A 23171-nucleotide genomic window follows, 5' to 3' on the forward strand; every position below is an offset into this window, starting at 1 on the left:
ATTGCTACCTAAGTTTAATCACTGGTTAGAAGTTAGAACACAGTCATTATCACTTTAATTCTCATGTCAAGGGTGGTGGAAGGCGAGATGCCACCAATGTTAATCATCATATATTTCTTTGGATTTTGTGGTGCAAAATGACAAATGTTTGGACAAAATTTTCAGGCATATATATATACAAAAAAAATATTGATATTTTTTTCCCTATCATTGTTTTCATCTTCCCTTGGTCATGTCATCAACACCATTCACAGTACTGATACAATGCATCTTCTTCTAGGGGGTTGTTTTTACTTTTTGAGTCTTTCTTGACTTGAGGTAGTATAATTCTGGAAGGTTGAACCTTAATTCTTCCACTTGAGAGTTGAGAATGTCTATTCTGAGGCTCCAAGTTGAACATTATCTCTAATACTGGGGAAAAAAAAAATCCTAGGATCCAAGAAACACATGGGTGTATGATAAACTATCATAAGATTAGTTCATATTCATTTCAAAACACTCCCTAATGATGTAATGTTTCATGAGTTGGAGCATCATTCAAGTCATATATGTATATGTCATGCATCTATATCTTGGTAAAGCATGACCTGCATCTGCAACCTACTCCATATTATTTCACACATTAACATTGTATAGATCAATAGATAATTCACTGAACTTGCAAATGGAAGAAAAGGACAGCATGTCAAGCTGAGAATGACCTAACTATTGCATCATCCGACCAGTGGAAACAGTGTTTGTCTCTCATCCAACCCTACCTAGTGAAAGCAAGAGACAATTAGATACAACCCTAGTGGAAGAATCATCCCTAATGGCCATTAATTTGATAGCCAACCTAACAAAGTCCACAATGAGATGGGCAAGAAGAGGGGCCCTGAAACACACAATTCCAGGGAATCTTCTTATCACCATCCTGTGGAGTTCACTTCCTCCAAGAAAACAGCCATGAAAGCAACCACAGTTTCATACCCTTGACAATAACATGTTACATCACATGGTGTTCCAAATGCCAGTCCCTCTCAAGCATCCAATCATTTCTTGTATCTCTGTGAAGCCACTATCTCTTCCTCAACTTTCCCCTATCTCATTCTGGAATCTCAATATATCTTTTCTGGTGGTGACCTCACTTATCCAATTGTTCATAGAAGCTACAGGATGATGAACGGCTCATTAGTTAGAGCAGACAAAATTAAATTTCGGCGATAATTTCGCTAGGTTAGAGCACAGGATAGATAGCTTGATGCAAGAATGTATTGGATGTTAATTAACATGTCATCGGATTTCATGCTCCATAGGAAGAGTTCATCCTAACCTTGATGTATGAAAACCTAGTGAGCCTAGGGAAAGTTGTAGTTGTTATAGTTTCAGATAAGAAGTGGTCAAGTTGCATCTTCTGCTAGACCTTGAACTCTTCCTAACCTTGATGTATGAAAACCTAGTGAGCTTAGGGAAAGTTGTAGTTGTTATAGTTTCAGATGAGAAGTGGTCAAGTTGCATCTTCTGCTAATATTCTTACAGCATGTCTTTCTAGCTGTGTGTTGCTTGGAACAATCATTTTTCTCCCACCATTTGCTGCATCAGAAGCAAATTCTGTAAGAAATAACTCAGGAGAGGTATCTAGATTTAAATTTTCTCTGATCACCCAGAAAATTAGTATTACTGCATAGGAAAATTGTGGACCAAACTAACAATTCTCATTTATTTTTATTGACAATTTCATACTGACCCTTTAATGAAATCATATATAAACCATTCTAGAATTTGTATTTATAATATCCACCTAAAAAGTCTTTTTCTTTACCTTTTTTATTTTTTATATGCTTGATGGAAACCCAAAAAACCTTAATCTACAATGCCAGAAATTTCCTGCTGAAACTGCCAGCTGAAGCTGATACACCAAACCTTGCTGTAATTTAGCTTTATTAAGTAAGGTGTTCTTGGACTCATCAGGACAGAAACACATGCTGATGTCTCTGAATTGAGCCCCCCATGTTTGTGTGCTGCAGGCTTGCAGCTTGGAAGGCAATGGATTCACCTCTGCTGCATCAGTGGCTTGAGGGTTGAGGGGGGGTGGGGTCAGAAACAATGTGCAGGGCTACAGCTTCAAGAGGACACATTCATAGCTGGGTCATCTTTATCTGCTCTAGAGACAATCTTGTCCTTTCATTAGCCACCACATAAAAAAAACCATAGATTTGGTGTTCCATGTGAGTGTCTCCTGAGGAGGTTGTGTGCCCATCTGATGCATGCCCAGACTTATGAGCTGTGGCCATCTCCATGTCCTTGTCTTGCCATTGAGTTCTGATTATAACCCTTCTTTAGAGCTGTGTTGAACCTACACACTGCCTTTGCCAAAGCTGCTTGTCATGCACTTGTGTCCCCTCCATGGAGGATCCCCAATGTGCTATGTTGGCAAGCCACTTAGATTTGGTATAATTGGCATTCATTCCTCTTAATTCCATAGCTCAGCTTTTGGGACAAAATGGGGTTGGCATGTCCACAGCATGCTGCCTAGTTTCAGGGGTTGAGTATGCCTCCTTGTCAAAGCTGTTGCAACACAAAGTGCCTAATCACAACAATCACCACTGAGAGGATTATTATATGTAAAAAGCTTCATATGTGCTCATCTAAACTTCCTCTAGCATGTTTTTATAACGTGCATTGATTAGGATTATAAGTTAAACAGTCTCTCAAAAGTGCTTGCAATAATTATGTCAGGGAAAGTAAGTGCTTGCACTCATTTTTATATGCATCATTGCATGTCTTCATGTCACTAATCTTTCATTCTTTCCTTCATGATATTCTTTACCATCTAATCTTATATGATTTCTTGAAAAACTTATTAGTCGATGCTCTAAATCTTCAAACTATATAGTAAGTAAATACGACGTGTTTACTTATCAAAGGTTTGATAATTATAAATTTTATCTGATAAAATCTTGACTATTGATAGTAGAATTTTTCGTTCAAATCTTCATAATTTACTTTGTGTTAAAAAAAAAAAATCTTTCGAGCTCTCAATTTTGAAAAGTTAATTTGGTAGAGACATCTTTCTCGAAGGTTCCTTATCAGTGCACTCACCCTGCCATTGGTTTGATGAAGTGTAGTGTTGCTAGAATACAAAATTAGCTTTCCGCCAAGTTGGCCCACAAGGAAGGATGTGGAGAGGTTGGGTGAGCCTCGGCAATAGCTTCCACGCTAGACTCCTCAAAGTCCACTTGCTTTCTCTCTCTCTCTCTCTCTCGCTTCTCTTCTTTTCTTGGTCTCAATTCTCTGCTTCTTTCTTTACATGTGATATCTATAGATTTAGTCAAGTGCCAGTAAAGATGAGATGAAGTCTCTCTCTTCCCGACACGCTTAGAAATCCACGTGAAGGAATTTGATTGGTCCTACAATTACATTTCTAACACGTGTGATGATGGCTTTGACGATTCCTATGGTCGAGATCAAGCCACCTACCAAAACGTGTCAACATATTCATTCACCACCTTATGATTCTTTGACTCCCTTCTTGCCTCACATTAATTCTTCCCTCCGTACTTTCAACAAAATTGTGATTTTCTATAACATAATTATATATATATATATATATATATATATATATATATATATCGGTATCATGTAATTGAAAGAGCTCCAAAATCTTTGACCAAACGCAAATAAGCCGTCCAAAGACCAAAGCGGAGTACTCACTATTTTGCGGAGTCAATCGAGTCACTGTCGACCGGCCAACTGACTCACACCACAAACCCAAACTATATCAAGACATTAAGTAGAATTAATGTACTGCTAACCTTCGTTATTGTCGATGACAACTTTACACATATATCGTTGGAGTCTAATATGGAATGCCAACAAAATCTAGACTTAGGTAAAGATGAAACGTTGATTCCTACTTAATTAAGATATTTATTTTACTCGAAATATTAGTCTCATTTGACGTTTTTTTATTCATATATTTTAAATTATTATTTAATATTTTTTAGGATTTTTTATAAAGATAAAAAAATTAAGGTAAATAGGACTCTTTCTCAGGGGTATTTTCGTCCATATATTGTGTATATATATGAGCGCTCTCCTCTTCCTAATAACATATCTAACACAGACTCTCTCCCTCTCTCTCTCCTTCCGTGATTCCGGCCGCCGCCAGTCTGCAAACGCCCGCCGGACAATGACGAGGGTCTACCCGAACACCGCTGCTTCGTGCGTCGATCTCCCGAGTCTTCCCGCTTGCTGTGGCGCCACCCGGGAGGATGGCGCTGTGGTGTTGACGGTGTGGCGGAAGTCTCTTCTGTTCAGCTGCAACGGGTTCACGGTGTTCGATGCCGAGGGAAACCTAGTCTTCCGAGTCGATATCTACGGCTCGGGGAGCGCCGGGGAGCTCGTGCTCATGGATTCCGCCGGGAAGCCATTGGTCACCGCCCGCCGAAAGGTACGTACGTACGACCAGCTCTGTGTGGTTACGCGTAATGTGCATAGGAACTCCGACGATTTGTCTGAGTTAACTCAGTTCGCATCGGTTACTGACTCGCCCGGGTTTGAGTGCAGAAGCTGAGTCTGGGGGAGACCTGGCTGATCTACAACGGGGAGGACGCCGACAACCCTCTCTACGCCGTCAAGAGGCAGGTGAGCCTGCTCCATTGCAAGGGCCTCGCGCACGTGACCCCGCTCCGCGGCGGCAGCGGCAGCGCCGGATACGGGGTGGAGGGGTCGTACTCGCGGCGGAGCTGCACGGTGTACGACGAGCGGCGGCGGGCGGTGGCGGAGATCCAGCGGAAGCAGGCCGTCGGGGGCGTCGCCTTCGGCGACGACGTCTTCCGCCTCGTCGTCCAATCGGATCTTAACACGTCTCTCGCCATGGCCATTGTGATCGTCCTAGATCAGATGTTTCGATAAGCGTGCTTCCTGATCAACGGCTGCGATTGATGTTTGGATCAAAGGCCTCTCTTGAAGAGCCTCTTGTCGAGCCATGGTTTTCTTTTTTTATTAAACCAAGGATTAATGAGAGGCACTCAATATATGTGAGTGTAGATAACTGCGTTTGCAATAAAAAAATATATATTTGGAATAGCCATGTTAATTAAATCTCTTGTCAAATTTTCCCAATAATATTTGGTATAAAAAAATATCATATATTACATTTTGTTCATAAAACACATGTAACTTAGATAATGAAAAATTATATATTTTTACATTTAACATTTTAAAATTTGAGTTTTGAAAATAATCTCTCTTTAAATATATATAAAAATAATATTATCTATAAGAATCTCATCGTCACTACTTATCCTTTGTCGAAAACTTGTGATAGTTTATCGTAAGGCCTCGAGATTGAATTTCAGTTTTATCTTTTATCTTTTATATAAAAAAAAAATTGATAAGAGCTTGAGAGCTTATAGAATTTACATTAGATGGGAAATTCTTGAGGGAGAGAAAAAACAAAAAAAAATATATCTTAATTCCCATGAGTTCATTATTTTGGTGTGCAAGGTTGAACTTGGAGTGAGAAGCAACTCCCACTTTGGTTGGCCTAACTATGTTTCCTTGTATGAGACACTGCATCAGCTCCATCTAACCCCAGAAAGGAAGTGCTTGGAGATCTTCATTGGCTTGTGCAAGCATCCACCAAAGGAGCAAACTCCCAAGTGTGGCTTACAACACATTTGGATGACTTTGGTCAGTAGGGAAAGATTGGATTTCCTGCATGAAGCCCTCCTCTGATTCCCTGATCAAAGTCTTGCTTTGATTCATGACCAGAGTGACAGGAGAAGAAAGAAGAAGCTCAGCTGCGTTTATCTGCATCAAAATATCCTCAGTCCAATCGCTGCATCTCTTTCAGCAACCAGGAATCGCTTTCTCTTTTGTACACAAACTCTTTGTGTTCTATGTAAAGGATGTGGAGGGATATATCATCTGAAGGAAGACACACAAACTGCATGCATCTTCTCATTCCACTGCCGAATAGATCTGTGAAGTCAATTTGGATGAGCATTCCTTTGATGCATCACCGTGAGGTTTTGGAGCAGAGAGGGATGTGTTGTTGTTTCCAACCTAAAACAACACCTACAGAGGGAAGTAGTCAATGAATGATCTTTCATTCCATACAATCTCACTAATGTTTGTTCTTGTATTATCCTCATATGGGCTACAAGCACAAAGCTCGACTCATGGGCTTCACAGACACCATTGATGCCAAGGTTGCGAGTCCATGGACACACTCTTAGCCCAAGAGGACCTCCAAAGAATCATCATCGTCATTGGGCATTCGAAGCATTGATGGCTTATGGGAAGGATGATGAAGGTGATCGATTGGCAGTTCAATGTGGGTCCCGCGGTCTCTATCGTATCACGCGACCCGCTTCTTTGACCGTAGAAACTTCCTGCGGGCGCATCAGGTATCGTCCGCCCGCGGGGCGCGTCCAGTACCGGCGGTCAGTTTCGTCGGCCACGACGCAGATCAAGAAATCAACGGACGTACTGATTCGAAACAGTTTAGTTAAATTGAAAACGAACGAACAGCATAACAACGACGTGAGTGTGCGCTATTCCTACCCCAACTATTTTCACCCGTACACCCGGTGAAGCTCCACTTTCCCAAAATCTACGAGCGATGGTGGAATATGCTGGAGAATATTACAAAGAAATGGGGGTGCGGATAGAGCAACCGAAGGGTTCGCCACTTGTTCTATAAATATAGGGCAGAGCGAGCTTCTCTTCCCGTGCGGAAAAGACCCTTTCCTTCACGGATCTTACACCGGTGCTTCTCCTTTCCTTTCTTGGTGGAGGTCCGTTGGTGCCTCCTCTTCTCTTGAACGATCTGTGTCTGATTCGTTCTCTAACGATCTCCTTTCTCGCCGCGGATTCTTTGATTTGACGGTGGCTATTGGATCTTCCTTTAGATCTGATCGATTCGTTTCTGCACTAGCTTGATCGGTTTTCCTTGATGTGTTGAGATGATCCTTTTTGTAGTGTTTTAATTGTTCTTTTTGTGTTGTAGGGATTTGCGAAATCGAAGCGCTTGGCGACATGGGTAGCTCGGATTTCTCGTGGAAATTGGCGGATCACCCAAAGCTTCCCAAAGGGAAGACGGTGGCCGTTGTGGTTTTGGATGGATGGGGTGAGGCGGACCCTGACCAGTATAACTGCATTCATGTTGCCCAGACTCCCACCATGGATTCGCTTAAGAAGGTATGACATTTTCTCTATCTTTCTGTAAATTATAGGTTATTTTGCTGCTATAGCAGGCTCAGTTCTGGTATCATGTCTTAAGAGACTTAGGATATACGATCTGGTTGCTTAGCATGACTGCAATCGGGGTTCATTGTATCAGCAAATGTTTGGAAACTCAAATGATGATAACTTAGTGATTGTTCCATGCGGTCAAATTGTTTCATGTGTTGAATATTAGAACGAGTTTTAATTTGTGTATATATCTGAATGCACTACATTCCAACTATAGTAATTTTTGGCCTGCCATATTGCAATTTTGATATGGGTGAACAGTCATCGTTTTAGTTTTCATTTGAGATTGTAGCTGATTCGATGTCATTTGTCACTGCAAATGTAATTCTTAACACTCTTATCTTGTAATTGTAGGTTATTTTGTATGTTGATTAATTAGATAGACTGGGTATATGTGTATAACATGCTCGGTTCTGCTATCATGTCTAAGAGACTTAATATAATCCGATCTGGTTGCTTAGCATGACTGCTTTTGGGGTTCATTGTATCGACAAATGTTCGGAAACTTAAATGATGCTAACTTGGTGATTGTTCCATGCAGTCAAATTGTTTCATGTGTTGAGTATTAGAACGAGTTTTAATATGTAGGTACACATCTGAATGCACTACATTCCAGCTGTAGTAATTTTTAGCCTGCCTAATGCAAATTTAATATGGATAAACAGTCATTGTTTTAGTTTTCATTTGAGATTGTAGCTGATTAATGTCATACATAACTGCAAACGTAATTCTTAACACTCTTGTCTTGTAAAGGGTGCCCCAGAGAGGTGGCGACTTGTTAGGGCTCACGGAACAGCTGTGGGCCTTCCTACTGAGGATGACATGGGCAATAGTGAAGTAGGTCACAACGCACTTGGAGCAGGAAGGATTTTTGCTCAAGGGTAATGTACCTAAGACCAGACCTCATATTTTTGAAACCTTTTGGTACTCTATATGATCTTTCTCCAGAGGTTAGATTGGTGTGCTGTTCAATTGAAACCTCTGCTTAGGTCTTGGTATCGGTCCATCCTTTGTGTTAACAGGCTGCCCAGATACTGCAAAGTATATATTCATAGATTTACGCTTCTATGATCTGAGTCATGTCTTGTGATTCTAGTGCTAAGCTGGTGGACCTTGCACTTGCATCTGGAAAAATATTCGAAGGAGAAGGATTTAAGTATATTAAAGAATGCTTTGATAAAGGTACCTTACATCTCATTGGGCTTTTAAGTGATGGAGGTGTACACTCTCGGCTTGATCAGTTGCAGGTGTGTAAAGCCCATTCTGTTTCCTGTTTGGTTGCCTCTGTACATGGTCAAGTTATCTGAGTGTGTTGTTCCTTGCAGTTGCTTCTGAAAGGGTGTAGCGAGAATGGTGCCAAAAGAATTCGTGTTCATATCCTCACTGATGGCCGTGATGTTTTAGATGGCTCAAGTGTTGGATTTGTGGAAACACTTGAGAATGATCTTGCTAAGCTACGAGAGAAAGGCATTGATGCACAAATTGCATCTGGTGGTGGTCGAATGTATGTTACCATGGACCGCTATGAGGTATGTCTTAAATTATGTTATTTTCTACCTTCTTTTTTTTTGTTTTGTCTATCTGGAACTTTGAGAGAGTGTTTGTTAGTGGTGCCATTGCCTTTATCAAATTTGTGGCCATGCATGCCTTGTAGGATTAGATGTACTATATTTCTGGTCTTTATGCTGATTTTGAGTGAATAACAGAGATCTACCTTTTTCAGATTGTTGTGATAGTTCCTTTAACTGTTTTTGGCACATCTTCCCACGGTTCTCATATCAAGATTTTTAGCTGTTGACCACAATTTATTTGTGCATTTTGTAGAATGACTGGGGCGTCGTTAAACGTGGGTGGGATGCACAAGTTCTTGGTGAAGCACCACACAAGTTTCGAAGTGCTGTCGAAGCTGTGAAAAAACTGAGGGAGGCTCCCAAGGCCAATGATCAGTACTTGCCTCCATTTGTTATAGTTGATGAGAGTGGCAAGGCGGTTGGTCCAATAGTGGATGGCGATGCTGTTGTAACCATCAACTTCCGAGCAGATCGTATGGTTATGATTGCTAAAGCACTAGAATATGCAGACTTTGACAAATTTGATCGTGTTCGCTTCCCAAAGATTCGATATGCTGGAATGCTTCAGTATGATGGTGAACTGAAGCTCCCTAGCCGCTACCTTGTTTCTCCTCCTGAGATAGACAGAACATCAGGCGAATATTTGGTGCACAATGGTATCCGTACTTTTGCATGCAGGTATAGTTCTATAGCAATGTCATATATCTGCACATTCTTTAGCTATCACCTCTCTCCTCTCTCTCTCTCTCTCTCTCTCTCTTCTACTCTCATCTTAGTCCTACTTTTGTAATGATCCAACCTGGTTTTAAACTTGGTATCAGCAGAATTGCCCAGGAATTGGTGGGCATCAACCACAATCAATTGATTTCACCTGCTAATAACTGAATTGCGCAGCGATTTAAAAAGGCGCTCGGGCGAGGCGAGGCAAGGCCCGAGCGCCTCGCTAATCTCCCAGGCGACGCGCTTCGAACAAGCACTGCCTGGGCGCTCGCCCGAGCCCAGGCGCTGGGCGCTTCGGGCAAGCGCTTGGATTAACCAAGGCGACCGAACCAGGATTTTAGGTCTGGTTCGGTCTCCGATGGTTAGTTGGTTCAATCGAACCAACTAAAACCGATATAAGTAACAACCCAACCCTAACCCTCGCTGCTGTTGCTCCCGATCTCGCTGCTCGCCGCTGTCGCTGCTCGCAAACTCTGCCGCTGTCGTCGCTCGCCGTTGTCGTTGCTCACAAACGCTGCCGCTGTCGCCGCTCACGCCTCCCGCTGCTCGCTGCTCGCCGCTGTCGCTGTCACCGCTCGCGCTTCCCACTGCTCGCCGCTCCCGCTCCCGCTGTCGCCGCTCGCCACTGCCGCTATCGTCGCTCACCACTACCGCTTCCTCTTTTCTCAATCAGCAGGCTCACCCCTTTATACTTCCTTTTAACAGTATACGTATACTGTATACTGTTAATATTATTAAGTTTATTTAAAATAATTAATTTTTAATACTGTTAATAGATTAATAATATATTATTTTGATTTTAATACTGTTAATTTTTATTTATTTGAAATTATTGCTAGGTTTCTTAATACTGTTAATTTTATATCTTAGATTTTCTTAATTTAATAGTATATTTTTATTTAAAATTTTAAATAATTATATTTATTAATTATATTATATATTTTTATATTTTAGTGTCTCGCTTAGCTCGGGCAAGCGCCTAGCGCCTCGGGCGTTTTTGGACCTTGGCGCCTAGCGCTTTTTAAATCACTGGAATTGCGTTGTTCCCAAAATTCCTAGAACTAGAGTTGGCAGATTCAGAGTAATAAAGTGCCTTATTGACAATCCTGATTGTGATAATGTGATCAGACCATCATTCTTAGGAACATGCTTTTGGGGCTCACGAAGGCATGTTTTGTACAAAATCTGCAAATCTTATATGTTATAGCTAATTTTTTTCTTGTACTCATGGAACCTCTTTATGTTTGTCCGACAGTGAGACTGTCAAATTTGGTCATGTCACCTTCTTCTGGAATGGAAATCGATCCGGATATTTTAACCCATCCATGGAAGAATATGTTGAAATTCCTAGTGACTCAGGAATTACATTTAATGTTCAACCCAAGATGAAGGCTCTGGAAATTGCTGAGAAGGTTAGGGATGCTATTCTCAGTCGCAAGTTTGACCAGGTAAATAAATATATTTTTAGGAACAAGTGCTTATCTGTTTAGTATGGTAACTCATTAAGTTCTTACAGGTTCGTGTGAACCTACCTAATGGAGACATGGTAGGACATACAGGCGATATAGAGGCTACTGTTGTGGGTTGCAAGGCTGCTGATGAAGCTGTTAAGGTAATAATTGATGGTTGTAATGGCTTTTGCCATGCATATTTGCTGTGGTTGCATTAAGGATATCCTGAGATTATTTTCATTTAAAGTGCCTGCCCCTGTCTTCCCTGTTTGAACTGTTAGAAGGCAGAGAAGTTTTTTAATTAAACATTACCTTTTACTAAGAAACACACTTCTTACTTTAACTCTTCATTTGGTATTTTGTGATTATATTGTGTAAGAAATGTTTTTGTTGCATGATAATGTCCTTTATATTGCGGCTGACTTTTCTCTTTGTTTTAGTTGTTAGTTAGTCCAATGCCCACTTATATATTAGCTTTTCTCTTTGTTGATTTATTTCCTTTATGACACCATAGCCCCCATTGAACAATTTGAATCTCCTTCTTTAAATCAAAATTATTTCTGAGACAACTGACAGTAGTTTCAAATTAGTAAATAAAATATCATATGTTAATTCGTTGTCAGGTACTTTCTTTGTGATCGAAACAATGATACTGAATTTTGAAGGACTTGATGCCTCTCTTTGCAGATCATTTTGGATGCCATAGAGCAAGTTGGTGGCATTTATGTTGTCACCGCAGACCATGGAAATGCTGAAGACATGGTAAAGAGAAACAAAACCGGCCAGCCACAGCTCGACAAAGCTGGGAAGATTCAGATTCTCACTTCTCATACTCTTCAGCCTGTAAGTATACTGAAGTTAACTCTAAATGTCTATCAGAGCTTAATTTTAAAATTTTATAGTTTAATGTTAGTGTTTTTTTCCTTGCCTCCTTTTAATGACATTTCAGCGTAGCCTCATATTGTTGTTAAATTAATCTGAAAAAGTAATAGGTTTTTCCGTGGATGATAAGTCATTTAAGAATGCTGTTCTGGTCAGACGTGTATGCTAACACATCATTTTCTCACCACTTGCCTTCACTGACAAATAAATCTTACACTTTGGTGTTTCATTTATTGTTCCATGTTATTAAGACAGAGGGGTCTGCAGGTTCCTTCCCTATCTACCATCTGAGCATAATGTTTGCATATGCTTCCACCTAAATTTCATAAGCCAATAATACGAATGAGGGTGCGCTAGGCTATTGTTAGTCAGATCCTATTTGTAGGAGATAGTTAGATCTCAGGTTGACAAGTTGACCATAATCTAGTTGGCTGATAACAAGTATGTGAGCATGTTGCTGACGTTGAGAGACATTCTGCATAATCTTATTCAGAATCAATTCTTGTTATGACAAACATAATTTTTCGGTTTTCTTTATTGGAACCATCCAGTTGATGAGATTCTTGGATAAGCTCTATTAAGCTGGCTGCATACATTGTCTACAAAGTGTAGATGTGATGTTCTATATACTATTTCTTTTCTTCATTGTGCACTCTAGAAACTCAATGTGGAATATTGAAGATATTTCAGACATGAACAGTCTTTTTCATTTCTGCTGATAAATTTTGGTCATTTACAAGTGCAGAATTTGATCTTGATTCTGGTTGATGGTGGTTTTGATAATTTTTGAGTGCACAAAGTTATGGTCGAAAGGGATATCTTAATGGGGTCTCTTTTAAAGTTTAAACCGATTTGGAGGACTTGAATCTGACTAGATTTGTTGACTTTCATATGGCATTAGCAGTGCTGAACACCTTTTCATACAGACAGCAGTCTAGCTTGGTATAGAAGATGGATGGGAAAAATTGGGATTTTGAATGGAAGATCAGGTCTTATCGAGTGGGATGACATATATAGGGTCCACTTCAAGAAACTTCAAAACATCTGCATGTGCTACCTAAAGTCTTAGATCGAAGTGGTTCTCTTTATCAAAATTTATACAGCTTTCCTCGACATTTGATTGAACTTATTTTGGTTAATGAAAAACTGAGGTGAATCCATAAAAATGGATTTATGCTTCTGTTTTGGTTATGGATTCTTTGCTATTGATCTTATAAAACAATTGCAGGTTCCCATTGCCATAGGAGGCCCTGGGCTTGCATCTGGTGTCAGATTCCGCAAGGATGTGCCTGATGGTGGCCTGGCCAACGTCGCTGCCACCGTCATGAATCTTCATGGGTTCGAGGCGCCGACAGACTACGAACCGACCCTCGTTGAAGTTGTTGACAACTAATTAATAATTGCTGCTCTTCTTTTCTAGGCTGAATAGGCATAAAAGGGTTGATCAAATAATCTTCTTTCGGATACTTCAAGTTGCTCGTCCTCATGAGCAACATGACAATTTTGTTTCAATCATTTATCGTTATCCGTGATGATCGTGGAAAAATAATTTCCTTAATGCTATGTATCTTTGTTATTTTTGTTACCTTATGGAGACAACTCGCATTTTGGCTGAGTAAACCAAAAATGATCACAGTTCTTTAACGACATGTGACATGCCTATTGCTCTGCTCGTCTTTTTGATTCTGGACTTCGAATAAACTACACTTCTATTATGAAAGTAGCGTTATTCGGACGGCAAATTGTGGTTCATAGTTACTTTGCTGGACTTATTTTGACCTATTTTCTTGCAAATTTTCGATTATACTGCTCCAAAGGTGTTTCCAAACTCTTTATCACTGCATCTATTGGCCATTAATTTCAATCTCTATCACTGCCAGATCTCCAGCTTACTCTAGCGAGGCCGCACGAATAGCCCGGTTCGTGAATCCCGTCTCAACCTTTATCCTCTCAACATCTGCCGCAGCTGAAACTTATCAACCGTTTGACCCGTGTATTTATGACTCCCACGTGGAAGGCGCGCATTTCAAATTTTAAAACTACGGCGTCCGTTCCAACGTTCACTTAACGGCTACTCGCCTCTTAACTCTCTCTTATCATCTGTTCCACATTGTATCCAGGAAGCATTTCATTGGAGTCTTCTTCGTATTCGCTGCCGATGGCGTCGCTCACGCCGGGCGTCCTCCTCAAGCTTCTCCAATCGATGAACAGCGACGCCCGGGTCGCCGGCGAGCATCGCTCCTCCGTGCTTCAGGTTACCGGCATCGTCCCTGCCACCTCCGCCTCCGCCGAAGAGGATCTCTGGCCCTCCCATGGCTTCTACCTCCAGCTCTCTGACTCCGCCAACTCCACCTACGTCGCCCTCTCCGACGCTGATGCCGATGTCGTCCTCTCCAGCCGCCCCCAGCTCGGCCAGCTCGTCCACGTCGACCGCCTCCAGTTCGCCTATCCCGTACCCCGCGCCATCGGGCTCCGGGCCGTTCCCGGCTCCCGACCATACCCCTTCCTCGGATCTCCCGACCCCCTCGTAGCCCGCTCTTCCCCCGACCACCGCGGCTTTGTCATCCAACCCGCCTCCCCCAACGATGCCGGCCATCCCTTCCACTTCTCTTCGTCCCTCGGATCCAATCCCTCCCGCCTGGAGGAAGAGAGAAGAACCGTCTTTGCCGCTAAGGAGAACGTGGTCAGCTCCGGCAAGAACCACGGAGATGCTGCCCAAAAGCCGCGGCGGTTCCCATCTCCCGCTGCAGCGAAGCTGGCCGCCAGGAAGAGTGGCCCCGGTAGCGGTAACGGTACAGGGGAGCAGCCGCGTGATCCCTCTCCGGTCCTGAAGATGAGCTCGCGGCCTTCATCTCCTGCATCGATGGGGAGGGCGGCCTCGAGGGCGTCGTCACCCATCCCGTCCAAGTGCGAGGTGCCAAGCCTGGTGGCGGCAAAGGAGGAGAACCGGAGAGTGGCAAGAGAGCCTGCGATCATCGTTCCATCAAGATACCGGCAGCCCTCCCCAGTGCGGAAGGCGGCAGCATCACCGATGGGGAGGAGGGGCTCCATGTCCCCGGCGCGACGGCCGTCTGGTGGGTTGAAGGTATCCTCACCAGCGGCTGGGGAGGGTGGTGGGAAGAAGAAGGTAGGACTGGTGGTTGCAGGGATCTCGAGGGCGTCCGACGCGCTCGTGAGTTCCGTGAAGTCAATCAGGAAGAGCTGGGACGATCCATCGGCAAGCGCGGTTGGTTCTGAGTCCAAAGAGAAGGGAGGATCGAAGAGCAAGGTGGATAAAGAGTCTATCTTGAGAACTCAGGTGACGAACACTATATTTCCTCTGTCCTCTTCTACATTTGCCATGATAGGATGCATCGAACATGTTCATCTTGTCAAGATCTTATGATCTTGCATTAGGATCTCATTGGATCATTAGGAGTATTGAAGGGATGTGTTCTTGTGTTAAATGGGATGCACCTCCTTCAAAATTGATCTTAGGTTGCTATATCAAGGCGATTGAGCGACGCTGGAGGACTACCAAACAGTAATGAGGAGGCAGCTTCCAATGATATGCCAAGAACGAGTAGAAAGATGGAATCCTTCTCCGAGTCAGAGAAACCAAACAGCATGTCCCCGAGAGTTACTGTTCATGCCAGGAAGTGGACTGATGGCAGCGTCCCGTTCGACTCTGTCTCTAATAACCTTGCGAGGCTGGGGAAGGTATATAGCTGTCGCTCAACACATTCATAGTTCTTGCAATTAAAAGGTCTATATCTCATCGTCTTCCTGGCACCACAGGAGGCACTTCACAGAAGAAACAGCGCCTCCACAGCTGCAGCTGAGGCTCTGGAAGTAGCCCTGGTCACTGAATCTGTTGTCAGGAGTCTAAGGTGGGTGACCTGACCTTTTCTCCAGTTCTTAGCTAACAAAAGCTATTCCATCTCATGTTGTTTCATGATCTTTTCTCCCGCAGCATGTTTTCTGATCTCTGTTCGGCATCCAAGCCCGGCAACCCCGTGCCAACAATCGATCGATTCCTATCGGTCTACGGCTATGTCTTAAGGTGGTGTGGTACTGCCGAGTCTCCGTCTGCTGGCCGCAAAGCAGATGGGCCGAAGGATGCGATGCTATGGGTTGAGGCGGCATTGGCCACCGACCTTGAAGTTCTTCATCTAATAAGCAAGGAGACAGAGGAGTGCCTACCAAAACCGCCATTTCCCCAAGTGGATCATCTTCCAAGAGAAGAAAGCCCAGCAAACACCTGGACGAGAGGCCGCGGAGTGAGTGAAACAGTGGATCTGGCTAAAGCTCTTAGACGCGAAATGCAGATTTGGTTCATGAAGTTTGTGGAGGAAGCAATGGATGTGGGTTTCCGTTTACTTGGCGAGAACGCAGACAACAACAAGGTTGCAGCAGTTCTGTCACAGCTGAAGCGGATCAACGACTGGTTGGATGGGGTGATGGGGAGGACGGCGGAGGCGGAGGAGGCACTGAAGGAGAAGATCGAGCGGCTGAAGCGCAAGATATATGGGTTTGTCATCACTCATGTGGGATCTGCGTTTGATGCTTCACTTTCATTTGCAACGGCTTAAGCAAAAGCCACATTGCTTTTGTAGCTAAGATTATGATGTACAGCCTTTGAATCCCATTGATGAGTGCTCGTCTTGGATGCTTGCTAATGTATTCTTGTTAGCTTTTGGAATAAAATCAAAAAGTTTTTTCTTTTTTGCATGAATTTGTTTGGAAGAAATGAAGAAAATTTCGGAACTGACAGAAACTTGTTAATGATAGAAACTTGATTAACGTCAAACTTGTAAATGAAAAAGAGAGAGAGAGAGAGATAAATTTCTAAAAAAATAGTAAGTTTTTATTTTTTTTATTTTCCTCACATAGCATTCTTTATTTTTTTAATTTATTCCTGCATAATTTTTTTTTTGAAAAATAAGATTATTTATAGCTTTTATTTCGTCGGTTGTCGTCGTTATTATACCTTTGTTTGTCACTGCATGCTCTTTTGTGTAAGGATAAGAATGATCTACTAATAGCTTGATTAGTAGATAAGAAATTTAAGTATGTAAGGATTCTATATGAAGATAAATTTATTTATGCAACTTATATGTTGCATAAAAATACTTGTCATTGGTAAGATGCAACAAGGGTGACTTATGAAAGATTTAAGGAAATCTTTTACTAAAAGTATTTAAGTGTAGTATACCAATTAGTCAAAATGATAAAATTTTTAACCTCAAATAAGAAGACTAATCAGTGATAAATTACACTAAAAAGTTTAAATAGTTATCCTGATTCACACCTTATATTGTTAGTTAATGCCTTGAGAGCGGATCAAAATCTATATGGAATTAGAGCAAAAGTTTATTTGGATACGAAGATAACAATAAGTGCCCTAGATATTGCCTATTCTCTAGTTGTGAAAAAGGCCAGAAGGTCGATAATATATTAAGAAAATTTTTGACACCAAGCTCCTACAATAGATTATGGAAAGCAAAAGAAAATGACACCAAAGTAATGGACAATAATGTGGACAACACAAACGTCATATACAAAGAAAAGTAGAAAGATCCACTTGTAATGAATATGAAAAGCATTATATGAGGAAAATGACTTAAAGGTAAATGATATTTTTGGTATGAAAAGTTAGGTTATTTAGCAAGTAATTACATAACAATCTCATCAGAATAGAAAAAAGCATCAGACAAAATCCTTGTGATGACCAAGAAGTAGAGGGTAGCCTATCAGTAATCTCAAGTGAGATATTTATTTATGATATTTTCTTACATGGATTAATTGATTTTGATACGTTTGCATGGCTAACTTATGTGGAAAAACTGGACAAATCATCTAAAATATGAGATATAATGTATTATGTAGTTGTTCTATCAAAAGATATAATATATTTAGATTGGGGATTAAGATTTTGTCCAATTAAGATCGTCGATAATGAATTAATTACGAATCTAATAATATTGAATGTATAATATTTTAATATTATGTTAGGCATAGATTGGTTGTCTAAACTTTATCTTTTCATTGACTACTATAAGAAGAGGGTAGTATTTCAACCTCTAGCGTTAACAATATTTATATTTGTTGGTTCTAAAGAAAAGATATCAATCTTTTTTATTTTAATAATAAAAGAAAATATATTCTTAAATGATGGATGCATATGATATTGACAAATGTGATAGTTTTTATTGATGTCATTTTGATATACTCATACTCTAAAGAGGAACATGTAGAATAAATAAAAACAACCTGAGTACCTTGAAGGAAAATTAATTTTATGCAAAGTATAAGAATTATGAATTATGACTAGAGAAGATAACATTTCTTAAGCATAATATATCTAAAGAAGATATCTTAATAGATCTAACTATAGTAGAAATAGTTAGTAATTGACATAGGCTGACTACTATAATGAAAGAAATGGGTTTTTTTGTATGATAATTTATTACAAATATTTTGTGAAAGGATTATCTAAGATAGCATCACCTCTCACCTAGTTAATAAGAAAGAATATTAAATTTGAATGGACTGATGCTTGTGAAATTAGTTTCCAAGAACTAAAAAGGAGATTAGTTTTAACTCTAATTCTTTCTTTAGTGATATATCAAAAAATGGTTTAGAATATGTTTTAATACAGAATGATAGAATTATATCTTATGCCTTAAAATAATTAAAATATTATGAGAAAAATGATCTAACCCATAATTTAAATTTAATAATGATGATGTTTGCCCTAAAAATTTGGTGATATTATTTTTATGAGGAGAAATATGAAATATACACTGATCACAAGAGTTCAAAATATTTCTTTACTAAAAAAGAACTGAATATGAGACAGAGGAGATGACTAGAGTTAGCAAGAGATTATGATTGTGTGATCAATTATTATCTTGAAAAAGTGAATATAGTTGTTGATATATTAGGTAGAAAGTTAGTTAATTTAGTTGTTTTATCAATCGTTCACAAACCTCTCTATATAGAAATATAAAAAATTGAATATGAGATAATTCTTAAAGGTTAATTGAGAGATTGACAACACTAGCCAACCCCTTTGAGAAAAAATTATAGATGAAAGATCTTTATTTAAACCGATTATAGTCTAAGATTAAGGAAGAGAAAAGAAATGAGTTTTACATTAATGAATGGGTAATCAAATTTCTAGATAGAATGTGTGTATTAAAGGAATATGACATAAAATAAGAAATTTTAACATAGACACAATTAAAATTATACTCAATGCATCTTGGAACAACAAAGATGTACAAAGATATGAAAAAGCACTAGTGGCCAGAATGAAGAGAGATATGATTCAATTTATTGAAAAGTATCTCGTACGTCAACAAATCAAAATAGAACACTAAAGAATAACGCAAATACTCCAATAGAAATAGAAAGAGGTTAGTATAGATTTTGCAAATACTCCAATAGAAATAGAAAGAGGTTAGTATTTTGTCATATGTTTGCCTAGTCTAGCAAGAGGCATGATGAAATTTGGATCATTGTGGATAGGTTGACCAAGACAACCCACTTGCTACTTAACTATTTCATGGATCATTATGCTCAATTATATACCTAAGAGATAATTAGACTCATGTTGGTATTCATTATGTCAAATAGAGATTTCATATTCATATTAGATGATCAAGCGAGAAGAATCATTTAGATATTAGAAAATATGCCAAGAGCTAATGTTTACTTTGGATAGAGTTTGCCTATTACTAGACAATCATTATGATGACACCATTTAAAGCACTATATGATAAAAAATATAGATCACTTATTCATTAGAGTAAGAAAGATGGATAAAAAAAATATTTAGAGCTAGATTTGGTGAGAGAAATATCAATAGTAGTAGAAAAGATTTGTCAAGGTAACACAAAGTAGCCAATAAAATATTTTTAAGGATGACACGAATAAAAAAGGTTATGATGTTTGAGTAGAAAGAAAAACTAAATTCTAGACATATAGGACTATATAATTTTTTTTGATAAAATTGGTGATGTAGCCTACATACTAACCTTATCTCTTGCATTAGCTAAGGTGCATAATGTATTTCACATATCAATGTTGAGAAAGTATATTTCAGATCATTCTCGTGAAAGAACAATCAATAGAATTGGATGAAAATTTGATTTACGAGGAATAAGCTATATAGATTTTTGATAGAAAAGAGAAAGAAATTTGTATTAAAAAGATTATTTTAATTAAAGTGTTACGAAAGAATGATCTAACGAAGGAAGTAACTTGGGATAAAAAAAGAAGAGATATAAGAGTAATATCTGGAGCTATTCAAATAAGAAATTTTGATGATAAATTTTATATTATGAGGAGAGGATTGTACTGCCTAAGTGTCACACACATTGAATTACAATTAGTATGCACTAGTTTTTTCAGCTACTTTTAAGTAACTTAAACTTTGAATTTTGTATCATCTATTACAATTTTAACATATCTGATATTATGAGATCAGTGCAAACAGTTATGATTATTCTAATTTAAGGTATTTAAAATCTCTCATTCAAGAAATGGATTCTATTTAAACTGAATTGACCCCTCAGGGATATGATTAAACTATATCTTTTGATATATTTTACATGGTGGCCTTAAAATTATATGAGATTTAGAATTGAGTGAATATCACTTATGCACTAATTTTATGAGATTTAGAACTCTTGTGTTTTAAATTATATTCAGGGCTATGATAACACATTTATTGACTTCCTATAGAACTTAAAGATAAAAAAAAAGTAATAAGAGCATATTTTATATTTTAAAAAAATAAAATATAATTTTTTAAAGAATAAAATAAATAACCATAGCTCAATAAATCTTCTTATCCTTATAATTTTAATCTAAATTATTATTTTTATATTAGATTTAATCTTAATTATTTGAATTAATTTTATTAATGTGGAGATTAGTGTCACGCTTGAGGTAGTAGTGTGTGTCATGGGGCTATGGTTATTTGAATAATTTTATTATTAATTTTATTAATGTGGAGATTAGTGTCACGCTTGAGGTATTAATGTGGAAATAATTTTATTAATAATAATTATTTGAATAAATTATTATTTTTATATTAGATTTAATCTTAATTATTTGAATTAATTTTATTATCCTTATAACTCCAACTACACAACCTTCTCCCTTTGCCCCCAACAACTATGCCCACCTCCAATATCATGGGGCTCGGGTTGGGGGGTCGTCATGGCACCCAACAGCTATGACACCCTATAGTGGTGGAGGTCGACCAAATCACGATAGGGCTAGATGGCCTCTTGGAGGATGTCGTCATAGGGACGATGACGTTCAACGCGAATATGAGGTTGTCGAGTCACATCACCCCCTTAGCTTGGTAATACACCTCCGATTGCCACATGGTCATCGACGTGGCAATCAGGGACACCACATAAATATCATCTTATATACATATACATACACATACACATACACATACACATACACATACACATACACATACACACATATATATATATATATATATATATATATATATATATATATATATATATATATATATATATATATATATATATATATATATATATATATATATATATATATATATATATATATATATTATTGGATCAACAATAAACTCTCCCCTCCCGACAAACAATTATTTTCATTCTTATATCTAAGCTAATATAAGTCAATTTACACATTAATTTACATGTCTTTCTACCAGCTTTAGGTTTCAGATATGAAGCAAGTGCATCGTTGGCTTTGCAGCATCACATAGCGTTCCTCCTTTCCGAAGACATCTTTTTCTATGTTTGGAATCTGAGAGCATTTGCTCTTTCCAGCATCGACAGAATAGCATATGATTCTTACTGCATGAAGCAGCAAGAGGAAGTCACTCCCGTCTTAAGTGCTCATCCGGTAGGTATCGAATCACCTCGTCAGCAAGCAAGGAAACAAAGCTTTGCCTCCTGCAGCGCCGGTTCAAGTCGAAGTCTCGCCCCACCGTCTTCTGTTTCCGGTGATTAAGCTCCTCGACCATGGCGAAATTCAGCGTCGAAGTCTGCTTGATCTCTGCTCGTGGCCTCCACCGCTCGTCGTCGTTCCTGAAGCCCCAGTGGTTCGCGGTCGGGTGGATAGATCCCAACTCCAAGTACTGCACCAAAGTGGACAGTTCTGGGAGCACCAATCCCACCTGGAAAACCAAGTTTTCTGCAACCATCGATGAGGCGACCTCCAGCTTGCAGGCGCTGGCCTTGACGGTGGAAGTCTACAAGAGAGAACCCATCTTCCTGAGGGAGAAGCTTCAAGGTACTGCAGTGATTCCGCTGAAGGAATTCCTGGTCAAGTTCCTGAACGCTGCCGAGCCGTCGAGAGGTGGGATGAAGGAGAGCGGAAGCTTCCAGCTGCGCAAACGGAATTCCACTAAGCCTCATGGATTCATCGACGTCTCCATCCACATCTCTGACAACACCCACCAATCCACGTCTCGCCAAGGTATGCGTCACTCTCCTACCGCAGTTTCCTTTCCTGAGTCGAAATGCTGCGTGTGCTTTCTTGCATCTACTTGCAGCAACCGACGAAGGGTTTAGGTACTCAGGCAACGAGGAAGGAATCACGTTAGCCATAGAAGACGGTCCAGTGATATCTTTCCCATCGTGTTCACAACCACCATCCCTTGGCGACGTCCATGGAGACTTCGCCAGGCACAGCCATCCTTACAGCCTACCGAGACCACCAGCACACCCCTCCGCGAACTACCACAACACATTGGAACCAGGTACAGGATACCACAGAACTCCTACGCAGCCGCCGCCGCCACCGCCGCCGCCTTCCAACACTGGCTTCCTGCCGTCGCTGTTCCCGGGAACAGGCCCGCTGCCGCAGACTTACGTGAACCCCGCACCGTCGTCGGGGCCGGCGAGACATGGCGGCACACCAGGATTCGGTATGGGGCTCGGAGCTGGAGCCTTGGCTGCCGGGGCCGTCATATTTGGTGATGACTTCATGGCGGGTTCCAGCTTCCCGGCCGGCCTCGACGGCGGCAGCCTGACCGTGTCAGCCGATCCTCTTCTCTAAGTCGCCCAGATGCAACCATGAACCGTGTTCGATACTGGTCATTGGGCTTTGTGGATTCTACTCTATATGATCTTAAGAGCTTCTTATAATATTACGTAATTAATTGAAAAAGAATATAATTTTTTTTATACTTATTAGGATTGATAATTATTTTTAGAATCTTAATAGGAACCAAATTGCTTCAAGATTAAGGAAAAAAAATCAAGTCTATAAAGAAATATATAGTATTTAATTGTTCTAT

At 40.0% G+C, this 23171-nt stretch overlaps 4 protein-coding genes across 8 annotated transcripts; all 4 read left to right on the forward strand.

Annotated features, from left to right (window-relative positions):
• The first annotated feature begins 4101 nt into the window (after positions 1-4101).
• Positions 4102-5085, forward strand: LOC135616232 (protein LURP-one-related 8-like). Its single transcript, XM_065115423.1, has 2 exons — positions 4102-4432; positions 4549-5085. The coding sequence occupies exons 1-2, from the start codon at positions 4172-4174 to the stop codon at positions 4894-4896; spliced, it is 609 nt and encodes a 202-aa protein (XP_064971495.1). The 5' UTR covers positions 4102-4171; the 3' UTR covers positions 4897-5085.
• A 1546-nt stretch (positions 5086-6631) lies between these two features.
• On the forward strand, positions 6632-13451 carry LOC103992497 (2,3-bisphosphoglycerate-independent phosphoglycerate mutase). Of its 3 annotated transcripts, none has more exons than XM_009412214.3 (10): positions 6632-6757; positions 6998-7188; positions 7996-8123; positions 8339-8489; positions 8568-8771; positions 9067-9491; positions 10789-10981; positions 11050-11145; positions 11672-11827; positions 13095-13451. In XM_009412214.3, exons 2-10 carry the CDS (start codon positions 7027-7029, stop codon positions 13257-13259), a joined length of 1680 nt encoding a protein of 559 aa, XP_009410489.2. In that variant the 5' UTR covers positions 6632-6757; positions 6998-7026; the 3' UTR covers positions 13260-13451. The 3 variants fall into 3 exon arrangements, with proteins under 3 accessions (XP_009410489.2, XP_009410490.2, XP_009410491.2); XM_009412215.3 differs by having other exon boundaries at positions 6658-6785; XM_009412216.3 differs by having other exon boundaries at positions 6745-6876.
• A 196-nt stretch (positions 13452-13647) lies between these two features.
• On the forward strand, positions 13648-16567 carry LOC103992498 (uncharacterized). Of its 2 annotated transcripts, XM_065118241.1 has the most exons (5): positions 13648-13912; positions 13987-15164; positions 15344-15565; positions 15644-15735; positions 15819-16567. In XM_065118241.1, exons 2-5 carry the CDS (start codon positions 14025-14027, stop codon positions 16435-16437), a joined length of 2073 nt encoding a protein of 690 aa, XP_064974313.1. In that variant the 5' UTR covers positions 13648-13912; positions 13987-14024; the 3' UTR covers positions 16438-16567. The 2 variants fall into 2 exon arrangements, with proteins under 2 accessions (XP_064974313.1, XP_009410492.2); XM_009412217.3 differs by having other exon boundaries at positions 13648-15164.
• Positions 16568-21733: 5166 nt separating this feature from the next.
• Positions 21734-23019, forward strand: LOC135616233 (uncharacterized). Of its 2 annotated transcripts, none has more exons than XM_065115425.1 (2): positions 21734-22348; positions 22452-23019. In XM_065115425.1, the coding sequence occupies exons 1-2, from the start codon at positions 21892-21894 to the stop codon at positions 22928-22930; spliced, it is 936 nt and encodes a 311-aa protein (XP_064971497.1). In that variant the 5' UTR covers positions 21734-21891; the 3' UTR covers positions 22931-23019. The 2 variants fall into 2 exon arrangements, with proteins under 2 accessions (XP_064971497.1, XP_064971496.1); XM_065115424.1 differs by having other exon boundaries at positions 21735-22348; positions 22425-23019.
• The last annotated feature ends 152 nt before the right edge of the window (positions 23020-23171 follow it).

The sequence above is a fragment of the Musa acuminata genome, chromosome BXJ2-7 (assembly GCF_036884655.1).
Source record: "Musa acuminata AAA Group cultivar baxijiao chromosome BXJ2-7, Cavendish_Baxijiao_AAA, whole genome shotgun sequence".
Lineage (NCBI taxonomy): Eukaryota > Viridiplantae > Streptophyta > Magnoliopsida > Zingiberales > Musaceae > Musa > Musa acuminata.

Coding starts and splice junctions, on each gene's coding strand:
- LOC135616232 (XM_065115423.1), top strand. CDS start 4,172: ATGACGAGGGTCTACCCGAACACCGCTGCTTCGTGCGTCGATCTCCCG. Junction 4,433..4,548: donor TGGTCACCGCCCGCCGAAAG/GTACGTACGTAC, acceptor GTTTGAGTGCAG/AAGCTGAGTCTGGGGGAGAC.
- LOC103992497 (XM_009412214.3), top strand. CDS start 7,027: ATGGGTAGCTCGGATTTCTCGTGGAAATTGGCGGATCACCCAAAGCTT. Junction 10,982..11,049: donor TCAGTCGCAAGTTTGACCAG/GTAAATAAATAT, acceptor AAGTTCTTACAG/GTTCGTGTGAACCTACCTAA. Junction 11,828..13,094: donor CTTCTCATACTCTTCAGCCT/GTAAGTATACTG, acceptor AAACAATTGCAG/GTTCCCATTGCCATAGGAGG.
- LOC103992498 (XM_009412217.3), top strand. CDS start 14,025: ATGGCGTCGCTCACGCCGGGCGTCCTCCTCAAGCTTCTCCAATCGATG. Junction 15,165..15,343: donor AGTCTATCTTGAGAACTCAG/GTGACGAACACT, acceptor AATTGATCTTAG/GTTGCTATATCAAGGCGATT. Junction 15,566..15,643: donor ACCTTGCGAGGCTGGGGAAG/GTATATAGCTGT, acceptor CTGGCACCACAG/GAGGCACTTCACAGAAGAAA.
- LOC135616233 (XM_065115424.1), top strand. CDS start 21,892: ATGGCGAAATTCAGCGTCGAAGTCTGCTTGATCTCTGCTCGTGGCCTC. Junction 22,349..22,424: donor CCAATCCACGTCTCGCCAAG/GTATGCGTCACT, acceptor ATCTACTTGCAG/CAACCGACGAAGGGTTTAGG.